General features: G+C 41.6%; 1 protein-coding gene across 2 annotated transcripts in view; it reads left to right on the plus strand.

The window, feature by feature from the left end:
• KBTBD12 (kelch repeat and BTB domain containing 12) overlaps positions 1 to 20,026 on the plus strand; it is a 46,801-nt gene that overhangs the window by 16,858 nt on the left and 9,917 nt on the right. For both annotated transcript variants that reach the window (XM_050958507.1, XM_050958505.1), the window contains exon 5: positions 11,522 to 11,719. In XM_050958507.1, coding sequence (XP_050814464.1) covers positions 11,522 to 11,719 — 198 coding nt within the window. The remainder of the gene's footprint in view (positions 1 to 11,521; positions 11,720 to 20,026) is intronic.

Below are 20,026 nucleotides of genomic sequence, written 5' to 3' on the forward strand. Positions count from 1 at the left end.
AGAGACTAGACCCCAGCAATCCCAATCTCATGCCTTAACCTCAAGACCAGCCTTCTTTATTCTGAGGTTCAGTGCAACTTCCATTAAAGTCAGTGGGAAGATTCCCGTCCACTTTGCTACTATCAAACATCTTGGAAAATAAAGAAAAACCAGAATGAAGAAAAGGTGATGGTTTAATGCAGAAAAAGAATGAAGGTTTTTCAGGCATAGGGAATGGCACAGGGGGAAAAAGCAGGAAAAATATGTAACTTGGAAGGAGAGTAGACAACAGAAAGGGAAGTGGGTGGGAATGAGAGCAGAATTATAGGCAAGGGTTTGACTGTGGAAGGCCATGAAGATGAGGGTGAGAAGCTTGAATGTGATATGGAATTTAAGAGGCAGTCAGTAGAGGATTTCCAAGAGGGGAGTGGTACGAGAGGAGTATCCTTGGGTAACAGAGAAGGAAAATGTCTTCCACCCTGCCTTTATCTTGGTTTAGAGAGACCCTTGTCTACAGCGGAACTGAGTGTCCCCATAGGCATAGCCAGGAATAACCGTCAAAAAGTGGAAAATGGTTATTGCCAAAGGTCACTAGCAGGTGAACTTCAGCATATTGTCAGATCCAAGGTAGTGTTGTCTATGTAGGTTCAAAGGTGCTTTGAGATGATAAAATATAGATGTCCAGTCCTCTGTGGTAGGTACAATAATGAAAGCTTGAAACAGACAATGTAGTGCATAAGTAGAGGCAGCAGCAATGTCAGTGAAGAAAGAGGATCTATTCATGTCTTTTAGGAACAAGTGTCCTGAGATCAAGAGCAAGAATTCTGTGATGATTCAAAAAAGGCAGGGAGAGAGAAATGAAGCAGTCTTGGGATGCATTTGATTAAATAGATTGGCAGTCTTCTATACAGTGAATGTGATACTGTAACACAGAGAAGCTTTCTGAAGAGCTGTGGTTAGTAAAGAAAAACTACATCCAGCGTTCTCAGTGTAAAATGTCACATGGCAAGAAATATGTATCACAATGAATAAAAGAATGAAATATATAGTTTTGCTAAAAGTGCCATTTTAGTCTGAAAAACAGTTGCAAGAATGGCATTGTGGAGTGCCGTGTTTATAGTCTCTTCCTGCCCTTTACTGGAGATTTGCTTTGGTCACAAGTGAAAAGCTGTATTCTGCTATTTACAATTGTCAGTGCCACAAGCTGAGTCAGGGTTCTGAATGGCAAGCTGGGTTCTCTTTTGCTTGCCAGTCAACACCAATAACAAAGATTCTGTATGTGGAACTTTGCTAACAATTCTGTTGATGATATGTGAGCCAGATGAGAGGCCTGCTCCTTCTCCCATCACTGTGTCAATTCTTTGGGTCTAACAGGAGCAAAAGAAGGTTAAACCATTGGGGCTGAGCTTGCATACCTTTACATGCATAGTCCTTCCATTATAAAAGCTCCACTGAAATCAAGGGGATTACTCATGTGAGTAAGGATCTGCAGGATTGGGACCAGTCATAGGGTTGTTGGTCCTTCACGAGGATTTGGATTTAGCCTCACCTGTGACAGATCAGCTACCCTCCTCCACCCAGCTGATCATGATGAGCTGGGGATCAGGTGTCTCAATTCACTTATCAGATCCAGATGGTGAAGAGTTGGGTGGGAGAGCTTATTTGTGGAAGAGAGCTACAGGAAGGAGATTCTCTCCTGTGATAGGGCCTGAAGGGAAGAGGTGGTAGGGAAGAAGGAGTCTCCTCGGGCACGCCTAGGAAAAAGTCAACTCCCAAGCAAATGGGCTGGAGGTAGGTTGGGATTAAGGATCCAGTCTGAGGAGAATCAGACTGGGGGAAGGAATCCAGAGAAGAAGCCTGAGGATCAGCAGCTTGGTAGGAGCAGAGCCTCTAAGGAAAAAGTCTGGAGGGTCGGCACTCTACAAGCGTGGAGGGTAGCCCATGAGGGGCAGAAGGCCCTTTTGTTGTATCTTTTCTTTGAACTGAAGACTGCTACTTGACAGAGCCTGCTGGCCTGTTGCAGGACAGTGGTTGGGACTAGGAGGGGAACAGATAGTGTCACTACTGCAATAAGTCACAGAAGGTCACAAGGGGGTACCAGGATGCTGTGCTGCTGCAGACCTTTAGTTTTCTTACTAAAATAAACAAATGGGATTAAAGGCACAGATGTCAGAATCTGATTTCTCATAGAATAGTGTAAATTGGAAGTAACTTCACTGAAGTAAATAGAGTTACTTGGAATTAGGGTGACCAGACAGCAAGTATGAAAAATCAGGATGGGGTGGGGGGTAATAGGAGCTTATATAAAACAAAGCCCCAAATATTGGGACTGTCCCTGTAAAATCGGGACATCTGGTCACCCTACTTGGAATTTACGTTGGCATTAACTGAGATCAAAATCTGCTCCATGGAGCAGATCTCTTGAGAAAGACCGTGCTATGTTTCCAGTCACACTGCTGACCATATTTGCGCTTCAGTTAAAATTGGTATTTTGTAGGCTGGTTCTGGCAGTGACCACCTGGCTAACAAGACAGTTTCTTCTAGTGTAAAAAAAAAAATCATATGGAAAGAAAACAAAAGACAGATTTCTGGACACATTGTGCCTTTAAATACATTGCAGAAACTCTGTTCTATTAACAGAATTACTGCAGATTTACACCAATGCAACTCAGGGCACAATTGCATTTAGAATTCCTAACAGTAACCATCTGAGAGTCCTGTATAAAAGATTGCAAACCATTTTCCCTCTCAAAGCCTCAAAAGAATTCTAATATTAAAACAGGTTGGTGACTGCCTGGTAGTCACTGGTATTGGTGTTTCATTCTGCTAGTGTCACAAATGGTCTCATCTCTGGCACTAGGCTTCCACATGTCAGCTAGAATTAAAACCTTGCACAAAAAATACATGCCATGGTTTATTCTTAGTGACAAGTCCGTGTTACCTTGTGAATTCTCAGATTGTTGGGCTGCAAAAATGGATACACTTCTCCTTATAAAGACAATGGTGATGGTGTCCTTGCTAGGCAGACAGACAACTCGTGACAGTAGAAGGAACAAGTTGAAAGCTTTCTTAATCTGGTTGGTGAAGCTCTTGGTCATGCAGATGACATCCATGAGAGAATGGGAGTGGAAACAACTAGGACTGATGTGGACGGACCAAAGAATAATAACTGTCATGGGGAATGGTTAAAACCCATGGCAAACTGCTCAAAGGCATGGACTCTCAGGACATTACATTGTTTCACAGGGCATGTCAAGCACTGTGGGAGGCTAGAAAAAGACTGACAATGCCAATTTGTTCCAAAAGCCAGATTCTGAAGACTCTCTGAAGGAGTCCCTGTATATGGTGTCCCCAGAGATACCAATACTATGCATTATGGCTAGATATGCCATTCCAGAGAAGCTGTGCAGACTTGTTAAATCTGCAGCCAATTTGCAGATTATGGTGCAATTTCAGTAGATCTGGCAAAGGGAGGTGTAACTTTTGGTGTTGCTAAATTTTTGTGGCCTGGGGAGAGAGTTACTCTAGTGCTGGTGAGGTAGTGTTCCTCCCTCTACCCTCTGTGAGGATTCCAGATGATGGGTATGGCTTTAATTCCCACCAGGGCTCTATACAAGCTCTGCTTTTGGGAGCATCTGAGGTGGCACTGAACAGACCTACTGTAGGGAGACTCTGACCATGCTTATCTCCCTCCCAGTGCTACCCTCTTCCCAAGCTGCACTTATGGTATCTGATATACATGTAGTTGTGGCCTTTGTGTGGAAGAACAGTGTCTCCGTGGGTTCCCTGAGAGCTGCATGCATCTCAGAAGGTCCACTGGTTTGTGGAACAAACCTCACTTCCCCCATCCCACCATTCAGTAAGGGGAAAATCCTGTCTTAATAGAATGATGAGAAGGAAACTCCATGAAAGAAAGCTCCTGGAGATCCCTGCTGCCTGCGTCATTTAAATAAATAAATGGGAGAGAATATAGCCTCTCCTTGAATAAATGCTCAGCTCATAAGAACGGTATTGCAGAAAGGCTAGACTTAACTCATTTCAAACAAAATTTAACACCTGCATCCAAACGAAATAAGATTTGTTTTTTTTGAAGCAGAGTCCATGTCTTCCTGTATGTTTGAACAGCACTCAGTACCATGAGGCCCCAAGCAGGACTAGGGCCTGTGGGTGCTATTTCAATACAAATAAATAACTAAAGAAATTAGCTATGACCAATATGAAACAAAAGGCATGCATGCCATATTTGCTTTGAGTAAATTTCTGTAACATAATTTTTTATATTTAGATCCAGATTCTGCTCTCAGTTCCATGGTGTAACTCTGGAGTAACTCTATTGACTTCAGTGGTGTTACTCCAGACTTACACCATTTTAACTAAGATCTGTAGCTGGCTTTCAGTCTTTCATGTGTTAATTTCTGAAAGGTCTATTGGCACAGAACATAGAATACACAGACACTGCCCAAGAGTACTTCTCAATCCAAATGAGAACTGTGCATGCTGACCGTGGAGACTAACTACTTCAGATCCTTTGGTCTGAGAGAACCTGTGTCAGAATACAGAAAGTACTTTTTTAAAATTCCAAACTAGAAATACACATTGATAACTCCATAAGGCCTGATTCTGGTCAAACACCAACTTTACATCTATGTAATTCCACTTACTTAAACTGAGTTATTCCTGTGTTACATTGGTATAGGGGATATGAGAAACACTCATACTGTTTGAGGGATTGTATTGTTCATAGAACCTGTACCACTTGTCTCTTATCAGCTGTTCTACGTTAGAATTGGCTGTTGCAACAGATAATGTTCCTGAAGACTCTTATGCTATTTAAATGACATACATAATCCTTCCAAGTAAACGAACAGCCTTTCCTGAGGTTCAAAATCCTTTCTCCTATTCACCACATTCAACTGATCTTAGTTCTTTCTCTCCATATTTTCCCAGGAACATAACTATATTCGTTAGAAAGCTCAAGAAAGAGTGGTATTGTGTTCTTAATGACAGAGCCAATTGAGATACTTCTGGAAGAAAACCAGATGGGAAGGCTCTATTTAAGTCATGCATTTTAATCTCTTCCTTTAAAAAAAAAAAAATCCTTTGCATCTGAGACTGTGAAAACTCATTACGACTGATGGGTAAATTAGAAAAAGACCTGCCAAATGCACCAGCTCACGCTAAAACACTTTCAAAAGAACTACAGTCTTTGAAATATAGGTCAGTGGTAAGCGATATTGCATCAGCATAAGGGCATTAGTTCTGCATTGTTTTTATGTTATATAATCCCTGTTTTTATAAATAAGAAAATATAGAAGGAATTAAATGAAAAATCCTGTTAGTAAGGACTTGGGAATCAAAGAATCTTTGTTTATCCGCCTTACCCTGGAATACCACCTCATTAAAACTGAGTTTTCCCCTGAGCTCTTGCTGAGAGCTTCTCTTTAAAGTTTTAAGCAGTTAAATGAGGTTCAATTAAATTCTGAATGTCTCCCTCGTAAAATACTTATTTGAATATGGTACTCAGGGGTCTCTCTGGGAAGGAAGGTTTGTGTAGGAGGAACTGGAAAGAGAAATTTTAACTTTCATGCTTCAGTATTAACTGTGCCTTTGAATAAATTATGCTGCTTCTAAAGTAAACATGTCTATTCATAAATACATTCTGGATTTCCTCTGAGTAGCAGATAATGGGCCCGATTCTTCCCTTGGTTACCCCTGTTCACATCTGACTGTGGTAAATGAGCCTGCATGGCAGTTGAACCAAGAGCAGAATTTGGCCTGATTCTGGCTATCAGAAGCTCCCCCATGCCATTGAGAGGCTACCAGCGTGTTGTAGGAGAAGCTGGAACTGAAATTGTGGGTTTGTGTTGGCAACCATTTGCTTTTCTCATCCCTGCTTCCAGTCAAGCTTTTCCTTCATGTTTTGCTACAAGACACGTTATGTGATCTGTTTTCTCTGCAATAGTAAAGAATGGCAGGTGGTTTTCAATTCCATCTCTGTAAGAGTCTGTCGGGGCTAACATTATGGCTCCCTTATTTATCCCTGAAACCAATTATGCAGCGCTGGTTTACAGGGAGTGAGAGAGCAATGCAAGTCCTAATACTCAGCTTGAGTGCTGTTAAAGAGTAATGAAGGGAAATGTTACATAAGGGTTTAGAGCTATTAAATCCATTGTGGATTCTAGAGATCAATTTAATAGTGAATTATTTTACAGAAAGAGAGGGAGCGAAGGAGCTTAGATTTCACTTGCTTATTGGTGAACCTGCTCTGTTTTTTCATCTTCATTTCTCTTTGATAAAAATTCAAACCAGGACTAAGAATACTTTTCACTGCCTGTGTATTGTGATCAAAGGGTGTGAGAAGGTGGGGAAGTATTACAATCTCCCTCTGACTGATCTTAGATGATCTGTAATTTCAGCTGCATACATTTTTTTGCACAACCAACTTGGGACCCCTCAGTGCCAAATACCCACCACATTTTTGTAGCTGCTCAGTTCCACTGAAAATCAAGCCCCATATGTCTCAAGTTGAGTATCAGTCAACTAAGGCACCCAAAATTAGTGGCCACTTTTGAAAAAGTAGGCTTCAGTAGCATGGCTGAGGTAACATAACCCATGGCTCTTGATGCCGAGATCGGTACTGGACCCGCACACACACATGCAAAAAGGATGTATTCATAAGTATTTTTAGGCTCTAATCACCATTTCAACTGAGCATCAGCACAGCTAAGTACTACTCATTACTTCCATCCCTCCCTCACCATCTCTATGGAGATACCCACCCAAAATCCTGATTACTCAATTTTACCAGGAGTTTAAGTTTACCCATCTTTTCATACCACTGTTCCCCATACTGTTTCCTAGGTTTAGTTATTGTGATGGATGTGACTCAAATCCCGTTTAGTCTCACTGTGTAAAAATAAGGGAGGTGGAGGGGAAGAGAGTTGGCCTAAAGTGAAACAATATTCTTTGCCTTCAGCCAATCAACAACGTGTGGGTATATGTAAGGCACAGCACTGTATCTCATTGAAATTCTGAGGCTGTACTGATCACATCACCTACCCTGCGTCGTCTTCTTTCATCAAAAGGCTTGTCTTGTAATCCTGATTTCTTGATAAAGACTATGTATTGTATTTATATATTTATTTTGCTAATGGAGCCTCAGGTTAAATTTAAAGTCTATTAGAACTGCTGCTTGCAGAGTGCCCTTGAAAGTGTGTTTGATTGCAGAACCATCCAAGCATGATAGGGAAAGCTCTGAAGCATTAATGGCTTTGGGAACACAAAGGTGGCTTTGCCGACTTATTTTAGTCCCACAGTGGCATCTGAACTGTCTCCTGGGGAAAGAAAATGACATAAAGGGTCTATATGTTGAAATGGTGTGTTTGCAAGGTAGGGACAGTGCTCTGGAATTAAATCCTCTTTTGTGACAGATGTGAAAATGACAGGCAGAGAAATGTCCAAAACTCCCAGGGTGAAATCCACCTCTTCCTGCACAAAGGTCAAGTAATTGGGCTTTGTGCAGAGAACTAAGCTGGGTGGTGGTGGAAAGAGATTGAATTCACCCACTCTGTTAATGGCAAAAGTCCACAGGGAGGTGGGGCAGGGGAAGGGGAAAACAATGCAGACCTTCTAGCTGCTGTTCCAGCTATAGGCTGAAACCAGCAGTTGGTGCTCCTTCACACACCATGTACATGAGTTTTGGGTCAGTGGAGCCATTTATTTTTCATGGCACCTCTCTATAGCTTTAGGTAGCTTAAGAAATGCACAATTAAAAGGGTAAAAGTCCAGAATAGAGAGGCATGCCCCCATCATATCAATGTCCTGCCAGAATATTTGGCAGGACAGCTGCCTCCCCCAAATCAGCTACTGCATCCAATCTCTTCTGTTTTTTCTGGATGCTTCACAATGCTTTTCACACTATCTCCATCTTGTGTGGATTGAGCTTCAGCCAGCTCACCCTCCCTCATCCACTTCCTAGTCTGAGCCAAACACTGAGTCAGTTACTTAACTGCTCCAGCCAGGTCAAATGAGGTAGAAATGAATGTCTCCAGCAGCCTGAAGGTACTACAGCAGTCTACATGTCCTGACTAACCCTCCTGATGACTTCGTAGACTCATTGTACAGGACGGACAATAAGGTAGAACCCTCTGGAATGGAGTGTGAGCAGTTGCAGTGTACAGTAGATTCTGACAAAGGAAAGTTTCTTCGTTTCCAACCATCTCCAACCATGCCTCCACTCAAGGGCAGATTTGAGTTTCCTTCACTGTGAGGAATTTCTGTGTTGTGGTTACAAGTTGAAAGGATAGGCCTGAACTGTCAGCTTCTGCGGAACAAAATCTGAGTCTTCTTTCTTGGAGTATAGACAAGTCATGCCTACTGAGATTCTGGAAGCAGTGCAGGAGCTTTGAGCTGCTACCTGCAAGTGTGTGGCTAAGCAACTCTAATAGTATCTGGAGTTTGCAAATTCCTTTGCATTATCTGCTAGTTTATTTCAGTGTTAGCATTATCTTAAAAGAGAAGCATAAAGCCATTCTCCTCTGGGTCTGATTCCTCATTGCTTAGAATACCCTTTTAGAAGCGTCACAATTATATTTTATTCCCATCTGATTTTTGTTTCTTATTTTCTATTTGCCAAGCATTGATTTTTGGCCATGTCTTGAATGAAGCTGAAATTGGATTTCTCTGCAATGGCACATCAAAACTTAGCTATTTCATATCTAGAAGACTTTTCTCATTTGAGTATAACTACTTTTAGACAGGTCAGATTTAAGTTAAACTAGTTGATGGCAGTTTATTTAATTTTTTAATATACTAGTCTTTAATTTAGGCTTTAAAAGTGACTTGTGATAGGCCATTAAAGTTTATTTCTTTAATAATTATACAAGGAAAATGTTTCAAAGTCTTCTCTCCCAGGGTTGCCAGCATGAGTTCTTATATTAATTGGTGAAGTTTTGGATTTTCTGCTAAAGCAGATTACTTGCATGTTACACACATGGTGCTGATTGAATTCTGTTCTGGTTCAATGCAAATTGTCCTTTTCATTCCTTCCAAAATTGCAGTGCCCATGATTCTTGCATTTTTTATTATAGCTACAAAATTCACAAGATGATTAAAAGAACGGTGGTAATATTCCTTAAAAAGTTCAAGAGGTGGTTCTTCCAGTGAGGCACCTGGGACAATACCATGCTCACAAAAGCTAGGCAACTAATCAGAGTCAGATAAACTTACTGCCATCTCAGTCCACTGCTATTCATAGCTTTAATTTCAACAACAAAGATCTTCCGTCCTTCAGATGAAGGATCCACCTAGCAGCAAATACTTCTGCACCCTACATTGTAGTTCACATTCCACCAGCAGATACCATAGAAGTAGTGCTTTTGGGAGGCCACTTGATTAAACAGCCTGGCTGTCATATTAAAGGACCAAGAGGTACTTTAAAGGTACCCTTGAGAAACAAAAACATGGTCAAGGAGGATACAGTGTCCCACCTTTATAGGTTAAGACCAGCATCTTAAACCCTACTAGGAACCATTAAAGAGTCAGTGCCGAGTACTGTGTACCGGTGTAGTATGCTCTTGGTATGAAGCATCATTTAATAAGAGTGCAGAATTCAGCTGTCCAAACTTCAACTGCCGAATAGTCTTAAGGCATAGATCCATTGAAATGATGCATGTTCGTTTTCATCATCTGAGTCAGATGCCACCAGAAGATTGATTCTTTTTTTTGGTGGTTCGGGTTCTGTAGTTTCTACATCTGAGTGTTGCTCTTTTAAGACTTCTGAAAGCATGCTCCACACCTCGTCCTTCTCATAAGCATCCATTTTGGTCTCATACACTTTTGGGGTCCTGAATGGGCATGTGTATTTGGAGGCCCTTTGGAAATCTGATCTTTAATGTGGAAATTGCATGAATATTGCTGTCATTTTATATTTAAAAGTGAGCACACACAAAAGAGCTGCTTTAGCATGGAGATGCCATCAATGCTCATTATAGGGTATTGTATCCAGTGGCACAGATGCAGAACCTGCTGGGGTGCATCAGCATATTAATCCTTGAGATCTAAAGGCTGTGAATTCAAAACCCAGAGCTGCTCACTGGAAAATATTTAGTGAGACAGTGCCTGCCATACAATTTCAGTGTGCAAACACTGCACACTGAAGATGGAGTGAGGGTGGGGAGATATTGGTACTGGATGTTGCAATATGTTCCAAGAAATGAAAACCAGGAGCAGTTTTTTAATGGCTCAGCCATTCTAAAAACAGAATCCAGACATCCTAATTAAGTCTCAACTGGTAGGGCTTGTTTTAACTCACAAGAAAAATAAGAATTAAAATTCTACTGCTGCTACTGCCCTCACAATGCATTATGTGTTTCCATTTGGAATGTGGTCTGAGAACAGAATTTGAAAGGAATATAAAACCCTACATATTTACCCATTTGTACTATTATGTGACTAGTCTTCCTTGAGTCTTTACGCAGACTGAGACTAAAGAAAACTGGGTTCTAATCTTGAATCTGACACTGACTGGTTATATGACCTTGGACAAATCACTTAATTGATGTGTCTGTTTCCTCACCTATAAAATTGACTTTGTAACATCTGCCTCTCAGAGGTGTTCTGAAGCTTAATCAGTTAGCATATGTAAATTATTTACAGCAATTTGAGATCCTCTGGTAGAAGGTGCAAATAACAAAATGTATATGAAAGATCTCTATTGTTAAGTATCTACCTAAAAACGTGCATTGATGTATCTGATACTATGCATTTTACTGAAACAGTGGTATCTCATAAGGATAATTTTGGGCAAGTTTTGTTTTGACTTACAGCCGAATGATCCCTATATCCAGAGCCATAAAGCAGTGAATTTTCAAAAGCAGATGCATACAGACATTCAAAATCACCATCTCATATGTATTTATCAAGTTTTACCAGGCATCTTAATACCCGGGCGGTAGGTCAAACAGATATTAACTGTCTTTAACTGACGTTCCTTGCAAACTGGACAATTCTTTTATCTGCAGCCAGTTTGCCTTAACAAAGGAATGAAACTCTTTTCTTCCTTTTGAAAAATCCAAATGCCTCTTGATTAGTGAGAGTGAAGGGCAAACCCACTGACACCAAATTACTTTTGGAAAGTAATTTTTGATCCTTATAACTGAATGATCATATGATCTGGCCACTACAAACAAACAACAAGTAACTACAGTCAAATTCTACTGTGTAATTAAAAAAAAAAAGTAAGGTGAGTACCTTGGCATTTTGCAAAAGTGCCTCTTGTCCTGCCTGCCATATCTAGATGAGAATGGAGCTCCTTTGGGGCTTCAGTGTGCTCTGTAGTAAAGGTGCGATGGCTGTTAATTTGAAAGCCTCTTATTACCAAGCTTCTGGAGATGAAGAGAGAAAATCTATTAAAAAAACCGAGAGCATGTAAATAAAAAATAACCCCATAAGAACTAGAAAGCAGCCAATTTCAGTGGCACTCTGGTACTGCAATATTTCTGTCTTGGTGTCCTGTGTATCTGATACATATCTTTCTCCGCAGGAGGAATTGGCTGCTTGGGTCGAGACAGGGGACAGGCACGGCAATGTCTTGATGCAGTGGAGATTTATAACCCTGATGGGGATTTCTGGAGAGATGGGCCTCCGATGCCTTCTCCTTTACTCAGCTTAAGAACCAACTCCACTAATGCAGGTTCGGTGGAAGGGAAGCTATATCTCTGCGGAGGATTTCATGGAGCAGGTACTGAATATATCTGAAAAGAGTTTGATGTTTCTTCCATAATTTAAGCTTTACCATTCCATCACACATACAGTCCCTGAGCAGATGACTGAGTAGCTTAATCATCAGGTTTAAAATACCGAAGCTTCCCAGCCCCACAGAGTTGCATCCTAGCAGAGTTGATTCAGCCATTTGTATTTCTGATTCTTAATGTCAATATAAATTGAGTTCCATGCTGTTTACTTGCTGTCAGATTTTTGGCTGAAACACATAAGGGCCAGATTCTGATCTCTGCTACACCTGTGAAAATCAAACTCCACTGACTTCGGTAAAGTGACTCCAGATTTACACCAGTGTACCTGAGATCAAAGTCTGCCCCTAAGTTTCTATGTTAGGCACACTAAAAAGTTTTGGATATTTTTCTAAGAGTAAGGCTTTGTCCTGAGTCAAAATTTCTGTTCAGCATAGCTACCTGGCCTTCATTACCACAGTATTTGAGCACCTCATTCCCCCAACCCCCTTCCATCCTATGGCTAGAGAGATATTAATGGGCTACTTGAATGGTACCTTGAAATGTGTTAACTACTTATGCTGAACAATCTGTTCCATCTTGTATTTAGCTAACATACTCTAAGGGCTTGTCTACATGTAAAGCACTTCAGCAGTGCAGCTGTGCCGCTGTAGTGCTTTGGTGAAGATGCTACTACACTGATTGGGAGAGCTTCTCCTGTGGTGTAGTTAATCCACTTCCATAAGAGGTGGTAGTTATGTCAATGGGAGAAGCTTGTATGTTTCCCAGACCTGAAGAGCTTTGTGCAGCTCAAAAGCTTGTTTTCTAATAAAGCTCAAAAGCTTGTTTTCTAATAAGGCCTTTGCACAGCACCCCTGTGAGGTAGGAAAGTGCTGCTATTCCCCTTTTACAAGCAGAGAAATGCGACTTGTCCAATATCATAGAATCATAGAACTGGAAGGGACCTTGAGAGGTCATCTAGTCCAGACCCCTGCACTCCTGGCAGGACTCAATATTATCTAGACCATCCCTGACAGGTGTTTGTCCAACCTGCTCTTAAAAATCCCCAATGGTGGAGATTCCACACCCTCCCTAGGCAATTTATTCCAATGCTTAACCACTCTGGCAGTTAGGAAGTTTTTCCTAATGTCCAACCTAAACCGCCCTTGCTGCAATTTAAGGCCATTGCTTCTTGTCCTGTCCTCAGAGGTTAAGAACAACAATTTTTCTCCCTCCTCCTTTTAACAACCTTTTATGTACTTGAAAACTGTTATCATGTCCTCTCTCAGTCTTCTCTTCTCCAGACTAAACAAACCAAATTTTTTCTATCTTCCCGCATAGGTCATATTTTCTAGACCTTTAATCATTTTTGTTGCTCTTCTCTGGACTTTCTCCAATTTGTTCACATCTTTCCTGAAATGTGGAACCTAGAACTGGACACAATACTCCAGTTGAGGCCTAATCAGAGTGGAGTAGAGCAGAAGAATTACTTCTAGTGTCTTGCTCAGAACACTCCTGCTAATACATCCCAGAATGATGTTTGCTTTTTTGCAACAGCGTTACACTGTTGACTCATATTTAGCTTGTGGTCCACTATGACCCCCAGATCCCTTTCTGCAGTACTCCTTCCTAGGCAGTCATTTCCCATTTTGTATGTGTGCAACTGATTGTTCCTTCCTAAATGGAGTACTTTGCATTTGTCCTTACTGAATTCCATCCTATTTACTTCAGACCGTTTCTCCAGCTTGTCCAGATCATTTTGAATTTTAATTCTATCCTCCAAAGTATTTGCAATACCTCCCAGCTTGGTATCGTCCGCAAACTTTATAAGTGTACTCTCCACTTTCCCACTCACAATATTACATAGTGAGTCTGGGACAGAGCAGGAAACTGAACTCAGGTCTGATGTATTCCAAGCCAGGATCGTAACTTTTTGGGCCATCTTTTTCTGCTAGGTTTACGTCCTTGCACTCCAAATACAATGTGCTGGCATCTGCCCTCCATATCATAGGTTACTGCACTGTTTGTAGAATCTTTGTAAAATGAGTCGGGATGAAAATCACTTATATAAAACTACACTTTTATTATCGATATGCATGCACAACTCCCAATACGCACACATAAAATCTCCTGAGACAGCACCAGCTGCCCCATTTCTTTTTTTAGGGGAAAGTAGATGGCAGATATATTTTCCCTCACTGAGTGTCATCTCAGGCTAACTGTCTTCATATGGTATTGCTATGACATATGTATCCTTCACATGGCAATGGCTCCTGTTGCGTTGAGTTTCATGTACATTTTACTTGTGCAGTAAACTCTCATGTAAAGCTGTCTGTCTAGTTGAATGATAATGCTGTTTTGTCACATAGGGTTTTAACTCACCTTCTTTCCCATTACCACTGGGGGGGAGGAGAGAAGTTGTGTATGAATATTATCTAACAGGCATATTCTTGTGTCATCTTTGACCCAAGAATTTTGTGACTTCAAAGCACTAGTGGTTATGACACATCATTGTGTTTCCATGGCAAACATTGTGCCATCATATTTTACTAGTTTCTCACAGCAACATTGAGATTCAAAAACAAAAAGCCTAAACCAAGTGCAAATTTCAAAAGACTGATCAGATGCAGGGTAAATGAAGCAATTACATTCAGCATGACTAACCGTTTAGTATGAAACTTTCTGAATAAGGGCACTATGGTAGCTTCAGAGCCAGGAAAAACACCCAGTCTGAATACCATTACACTTGGGCTCTGAGTCCTATGTAGAGGGTTCTGGTACTGGGATTGGAAAAAGGAGAGAGGGAGGAGTCAGTGTTTGTGTCTGAAAGTCCCCAGGTGGCTTTCAGGATGGTGAAGATCTTAGAATCATAGGGTTAGAAGGGACCACAAGGGTCATCTAGTCTAACTCCCTGCCAAGATGCAGGATTCATTGTGGGCAGTGGCTAAACCATCCAAGGCAGATGACTATCCAGCCTCCTTTTGAAAACCACCAGTGAAGGAGCTTCCACTCCCTCCCTAGGTCGTCTGTTCCTTTGCCCTACTGTTCTGACAGTTAGGAAGTTTTTCCTGAGATTGAATCTAAAGTGAAGTTTTGTGGGTGCATTAGGTGGGAAGTCAGACTAGATGATCATAATGATCTCTTCAGGGTATGGATCTGTGGACCATCAGAAGTTAGGTTTGAGTGAACACTTTTTATTTGCCCCCCTTGCAGTCTTTCAGTTATGTTTTTGTACAATGTCAGCATAATGGGTCTCTGACTGGGCACTAGTGCAAAATAAATAATTACATAACATTCTTTTAATGTAGGTGGGCTTTGTATTAGATTGCAAATCCAGCACTTGGAAGTTAGTAAATGTCAGTTTTACAGTTGCCTGTACAACCTTTGTTCTGCCTCTAATACACTAATGAGGCAGGGTCCCTGCAGGAAAAAATAATATGCAATCATGTCACTAAAAACAGCATCATAATGCATGTGCACAAGGGGGCCAAAATACTGCTGCACAGACAACTGTAAATCTGGCATTTGGTTTTCTTACTTTCAGACACTTGACTTTGCAAATTAAATAATGTTCCTTTACAGTGGTTTGGTTTGGTTTGGTTTGGGTTTTTTTTGGTGCAATTTCCTAGTTTTTATTAAAAGGAGAAAGGTAAAACCAGACTTTATTATGCACAACTCTAGCAACCACCAATCACACATCATCAAGAGGGTTTCAACTCTAAGTCATCAGCATGATAGCAAAGAAATTGACCGCTCATACTACAGGACTAACTGCACTAACTGGCAGCAAAAGGCTATTATTCCAGAGGCAAAAATGGGCAGATGAGGCCATGTGCTGCGCCCAGAAGAGTGGTCGAAATAAGCCTGGTTCTCTCTCTTCCCTCCTATGTCCCCTGGAAATTGAGGGAGCTCCTGTCTCATGTGGTGCCACTGAGGCAGGAGGAGGAATGAGCCACTGGTGCTATGTGTTGGGCCGGGCTGGGGTGAGGACTGGGGTTGATGGAGGAAGCCTGGCTGGGCTGTCCTCACCCCCACATAGCTGCTCCAGCAGCTCCCAAGCATTTCCAAAAACGTGTGTGCTGCTGCTGCAGCTGCTTTGGAGCAGCCTGGGCTCAGCACTCTAGAATATTCCTGTTTGGCTGCTAGTTTGGCATGCTGGCAACATTTTCCTCAGGCACACAATGGAGAGAAGGGGTAGGGTAATTTTCAGACATTTATCACTCAGCCAAACCTGAATGGAATTTCACAGGACAAGCTCACGGCACATCTGTAACCTCAGCCGAATTTCAAAGGGCTGCTAACTGCTGTGAACTCTCGGGGTGTCAGAGCTTCTCAAAAAAGGCCAAAAGCAGTTTTTATAATGGAAGTTGTTAGGCAACCTAAATATTAAGGTTGCTACCAGCTCTCCCTATAATAATAAATCAGTCCAACCCACGCAGCCCTGATTCATCTTTCCTTGCACTTAAACCTAATCTGGATCTAGTGCAGGGCTCAGATTGCACCTCCTTCGTGAACTGGCATGGTTTGTTTTTATTTTATGGTTTTGGCTGGCTGCCATTTTGATTTTGCTCCTGTGCCCTTCACACTGCCTAGCTGCCACTCAGTAGCCATCTTACGTTGTTATTGACACCCCTGGAGAATCAAAGGCCAGAGGCACCACATGCAAACACACACCTGGGCTTAAAAGCACCAGCTGTCAACTACTTGAAGGCCCCAGACTTGAATGAGGAGAAAGTCAATACTGCACTCTGGCTACTGCTCCCTCCACCAAGTCCCTGGGCTGCCATTGCCTTAAACTGTCATGGTTGGGGGCTCCACTCATTGCCACCTCTCAAGTCTCTCAGCTTGCCTGAGAGAGTACAGCTGGAGTAGCAGTAACAGCAGCCCCAGCAGCACAGGAGAAGCAACTGTAGCGGCAACAATCCAGAGCCCCATGAAAGGGGAGTCAATGGGCCTGCTGAGCCCGGCTGAGAGTGAGCTGAGCCCAGAAGAGCATGCCAAACAATGCAGAGCATGCACGAGTGAGCTGAGCCTGAGATGTCTCCAAGACTCACCAAGGGTAAGCTGAACCCTGGTAGGCCTCTGAACCCCAGGAATGGCACAATGGCAGTTTGATTGGATGTTTCCTGTAGGGCAGGGTTTGATTTGTGGGTAGAGCTTTGGAAAGTACCACTTTTATTTAGTTTGATCCTTGATCCAGATCTGGGCACTGACTCATCTGTGTTGTCATGTTGAGAGCCGCCATCTTCCCGTAATATTTCTGACTATGGCCATTCTAGGTATGTGAAAACCATTTCTGTTCTGCTGAAATTCCAGTTTCACACCTGCTTTAACTTGACTTGGGAAGCTTAATTCTGTAGCCATTGAAACAGGGGTGTACACATTAACTGGTTGGTTCTCCTAAGAAGTAAACTAATGTTAAGGAATTATTAATCTATTTGTCTCTGACACTCTGCTACCCAGGCATCCCAATGTCACAAATGCTATCTGTCATCTGTCAGCAGCCCCCCAGTAAGATTCACAGAAATGTGGTGTTTTAATTAATTAAAATCTTGTTAACAGTTACAGTCTATAGTTCTGCAGACAATAAGTGCTGCTCTTAAAGTGAACATTCAGAACAATGCAATCAGCAATAGCCGTTGAGTGTTCTACTAGGTGTTTTGCTGAGCTACTACCATAGCTACGAATTTTAAACCAGCTTTTGTAGATTGCCTGCATAATGGTCTTGTTGATACATTTTATATTTCCTTTGCCTTTTTACATAAAATGAAACCCAACACCTGCACAGGTTGACAGCTATTAGTGTTACGAGCTGGGTGTATGGCATAAGCAGTCACATTAGCGTGCTTCACTGAAGGATGTGGCAAGCTCATGTTAAGTTATTCAGTATTACATATTTATAAAATGCCTGCCAGTTGGGTTTCCTATTTCTTTCACTCATTCTGAAGATAAAAACATTCTTGGGTTAAAATCGTGGCGGGGTGTGTGTGTGTGCGCACGCACCGTGTGTTGGAAGTGGGTTATTTGCTTTCATTCTAGGTTTGCCAAGGTACAAATTTGTTGACCTTCACATCATGTTGTCAATCTTACGTGTTTTCCTAGGCTTTGGAGGGAGAGAGGGCACTGAATTGATCTGAGGAATTGGTAGAAACTGTACTTTTGCTAGGGGGTTTTGTTTATAGATATTGACCCAATTGTCTAAAATATTTGTAGGAATAAATTCTTGGCATAAATGCAGATATAATTTTAAAAAAATTAAATACTACTGTTTGCTGAAAGCACATGCCTAGAGTTGTCACTCAAAACTACCACCTGCATATGTCCTTGGCTGTTTTGCAAAACAAAAGGAAATCTACCTGAATTCAGCTATTAAAGGCCCTATCTCAAATACAGGGTCTGCTGCTATTGGCGCATCACATATAAAAGTCCCTCTGATCCTCATCAATTAACTCCACTTAGTACTGAGCTAGATGTATTTGAAGTGGCAGTTAACCCCTTCTCTACCTCAAATACAGTTCATAGCAGTAATATATGTTTATACCAATGTTGCTACAATGAATTAAAGATGTAGCTAGTGTGTTTGTGCACCACAGCCTTCTCTTGGATGAAATCCAAGATGCTTAACTGTATGTCATAGGACCCATCCTGTTAATGAAAACTGGAGATTCTCCTTTAGCTTAAGTGGTAGGGGAGTCTCTGATTATGGAGCAGGAAGGCCTGAGTTACATCCTTGAAATTGTTATGAAGTTCCAAGTAGCCGCAGTATACAGCATAGTGACTCTCGTGAAGTCCTAGCTAACCGTGGAATTATTACTTTTATATACAGATATTGAAATAGCTAACCCAAATGCATTTAACTGCCTTCTTATCATTTACATGAATTACACTCTTGAAAACAAATCTATAAATTGGAATAGTGTTTAGTTTATAGCAGGGCAGTGCCATGTTGTAATTGCCATGTTCCATTCGAGCTAATGAGTTTGGATCTCAGCACCATCCTTTCCTGAGAGTGGACTAGCTTAACAGTTATTTATTTTGACTAATCTACCATAAAGTCTGCTCCCTTCAGCCTCATCCATTATATGATTTAGTTGGAGAATAATTGTTGTGTTTGTTTTGGATTATAGTGGTTACAGTACATTACTTGAAGCAAATTAAATTTAGACATATTAAGGATCCTGGCACAGTAAACACTGTACTTGTGAAGTTTAGGGGATGTGGGATTGGAACAAAACTGTTTCTCAGGCACCCTGCTATGTTCCCAGTTAAATAAAGCAGGAGGGCAAGTTCTTGGCTGATTGCTGCCTGTTTGCAACCCTGCTTGTTTCCCTGATCTGTTAGAATTTACTAGGTAACACTGAATATTTCAAGTTCTCCTGTCCATAATGGTTAGTTTTTGGATATATTTTCCTATTAATAAATGGGATGCAGAATCCCTGTTTTGTTTTGCACAGAACTAGCTCATCATAGGCTGTCAAGCTGCAGGCACTCAACTATCTATCAGGCCTGCATATGGAATCCACGCTAAGAAGCTGCCGAATGACCTTTTACCTAATTTTCACACTAACCAGAGTAATATGTAATTCAGCTCTTGGGAAACATAGGAGCAAAAGAGAGAGAGAGAGAGAGAGAGAGAGCTCTAGCAAGCTCTGTTCCTAGAGATGGCTCCCCACTTATCCAGCATTCATCAACCTAAAACATGCTACGGTAACTAAGGCTGATATAGGTCACAGAAGCAATGACAATATGCACCTGCTTGCTACAGCTTCTGCATTTGACCCCGTGTCTGATGGGAAGATATTAGTAATCCAGTCACACTTCAGATCAAGGTTCCATTTATATCTAGTTTAGAAAAGGTTAATAAATGATTAATAGATGTTTTATTAAATGTTCAACAGTTGTTACAGAGTCCAATAGGTTGCTTATAAATATGGCTTATAGCCATGTATAACATCTGCTAATGTACTTATAACTGTCTATAACATATTGTTACCCCCTGGGGCCAAAACGTGGGGTCTGGTAGGTTGTTCCCGCTGGCAGCAGAAGCTGGTGATAGTCAGGATTTATTTGATGTAGCTTTGTTCATGTGTAAAGAATGTACAAAGTCCTGCGTCTCTGAATGCAGAAGGAACCAAGAACAAAAGGAGCACTGTCTTAGCTTACAGCCTAAGCCTAGGGTTGCCAGTTTGGCTGGCCGAAGTCCTGGATGTTTCATCACATGACCAGGGCCGGCGCTTCCATTTAGGCGACCTAGGCGGTTGCCTAGGGCGCCAGGATTTGGGAGGGCAGCAGACTGCTCCGGTGGACCTCCTGCAGGC

This window comes from Gopherus flavomarginatus, chromosome 6 (genome assembly GCF_025201925.1).
Source record: "Gopherus flavomarginatus isolate rGopFla2 chromosome 6, rGopFla2.mat.asm, whole genome shotgun sequence".
Lineage (NCBI taxonomy): Eukaryota > Metazoa > Chordata > Testudines > Testudinidae > Gopherus > Gopherus flavomarginatus.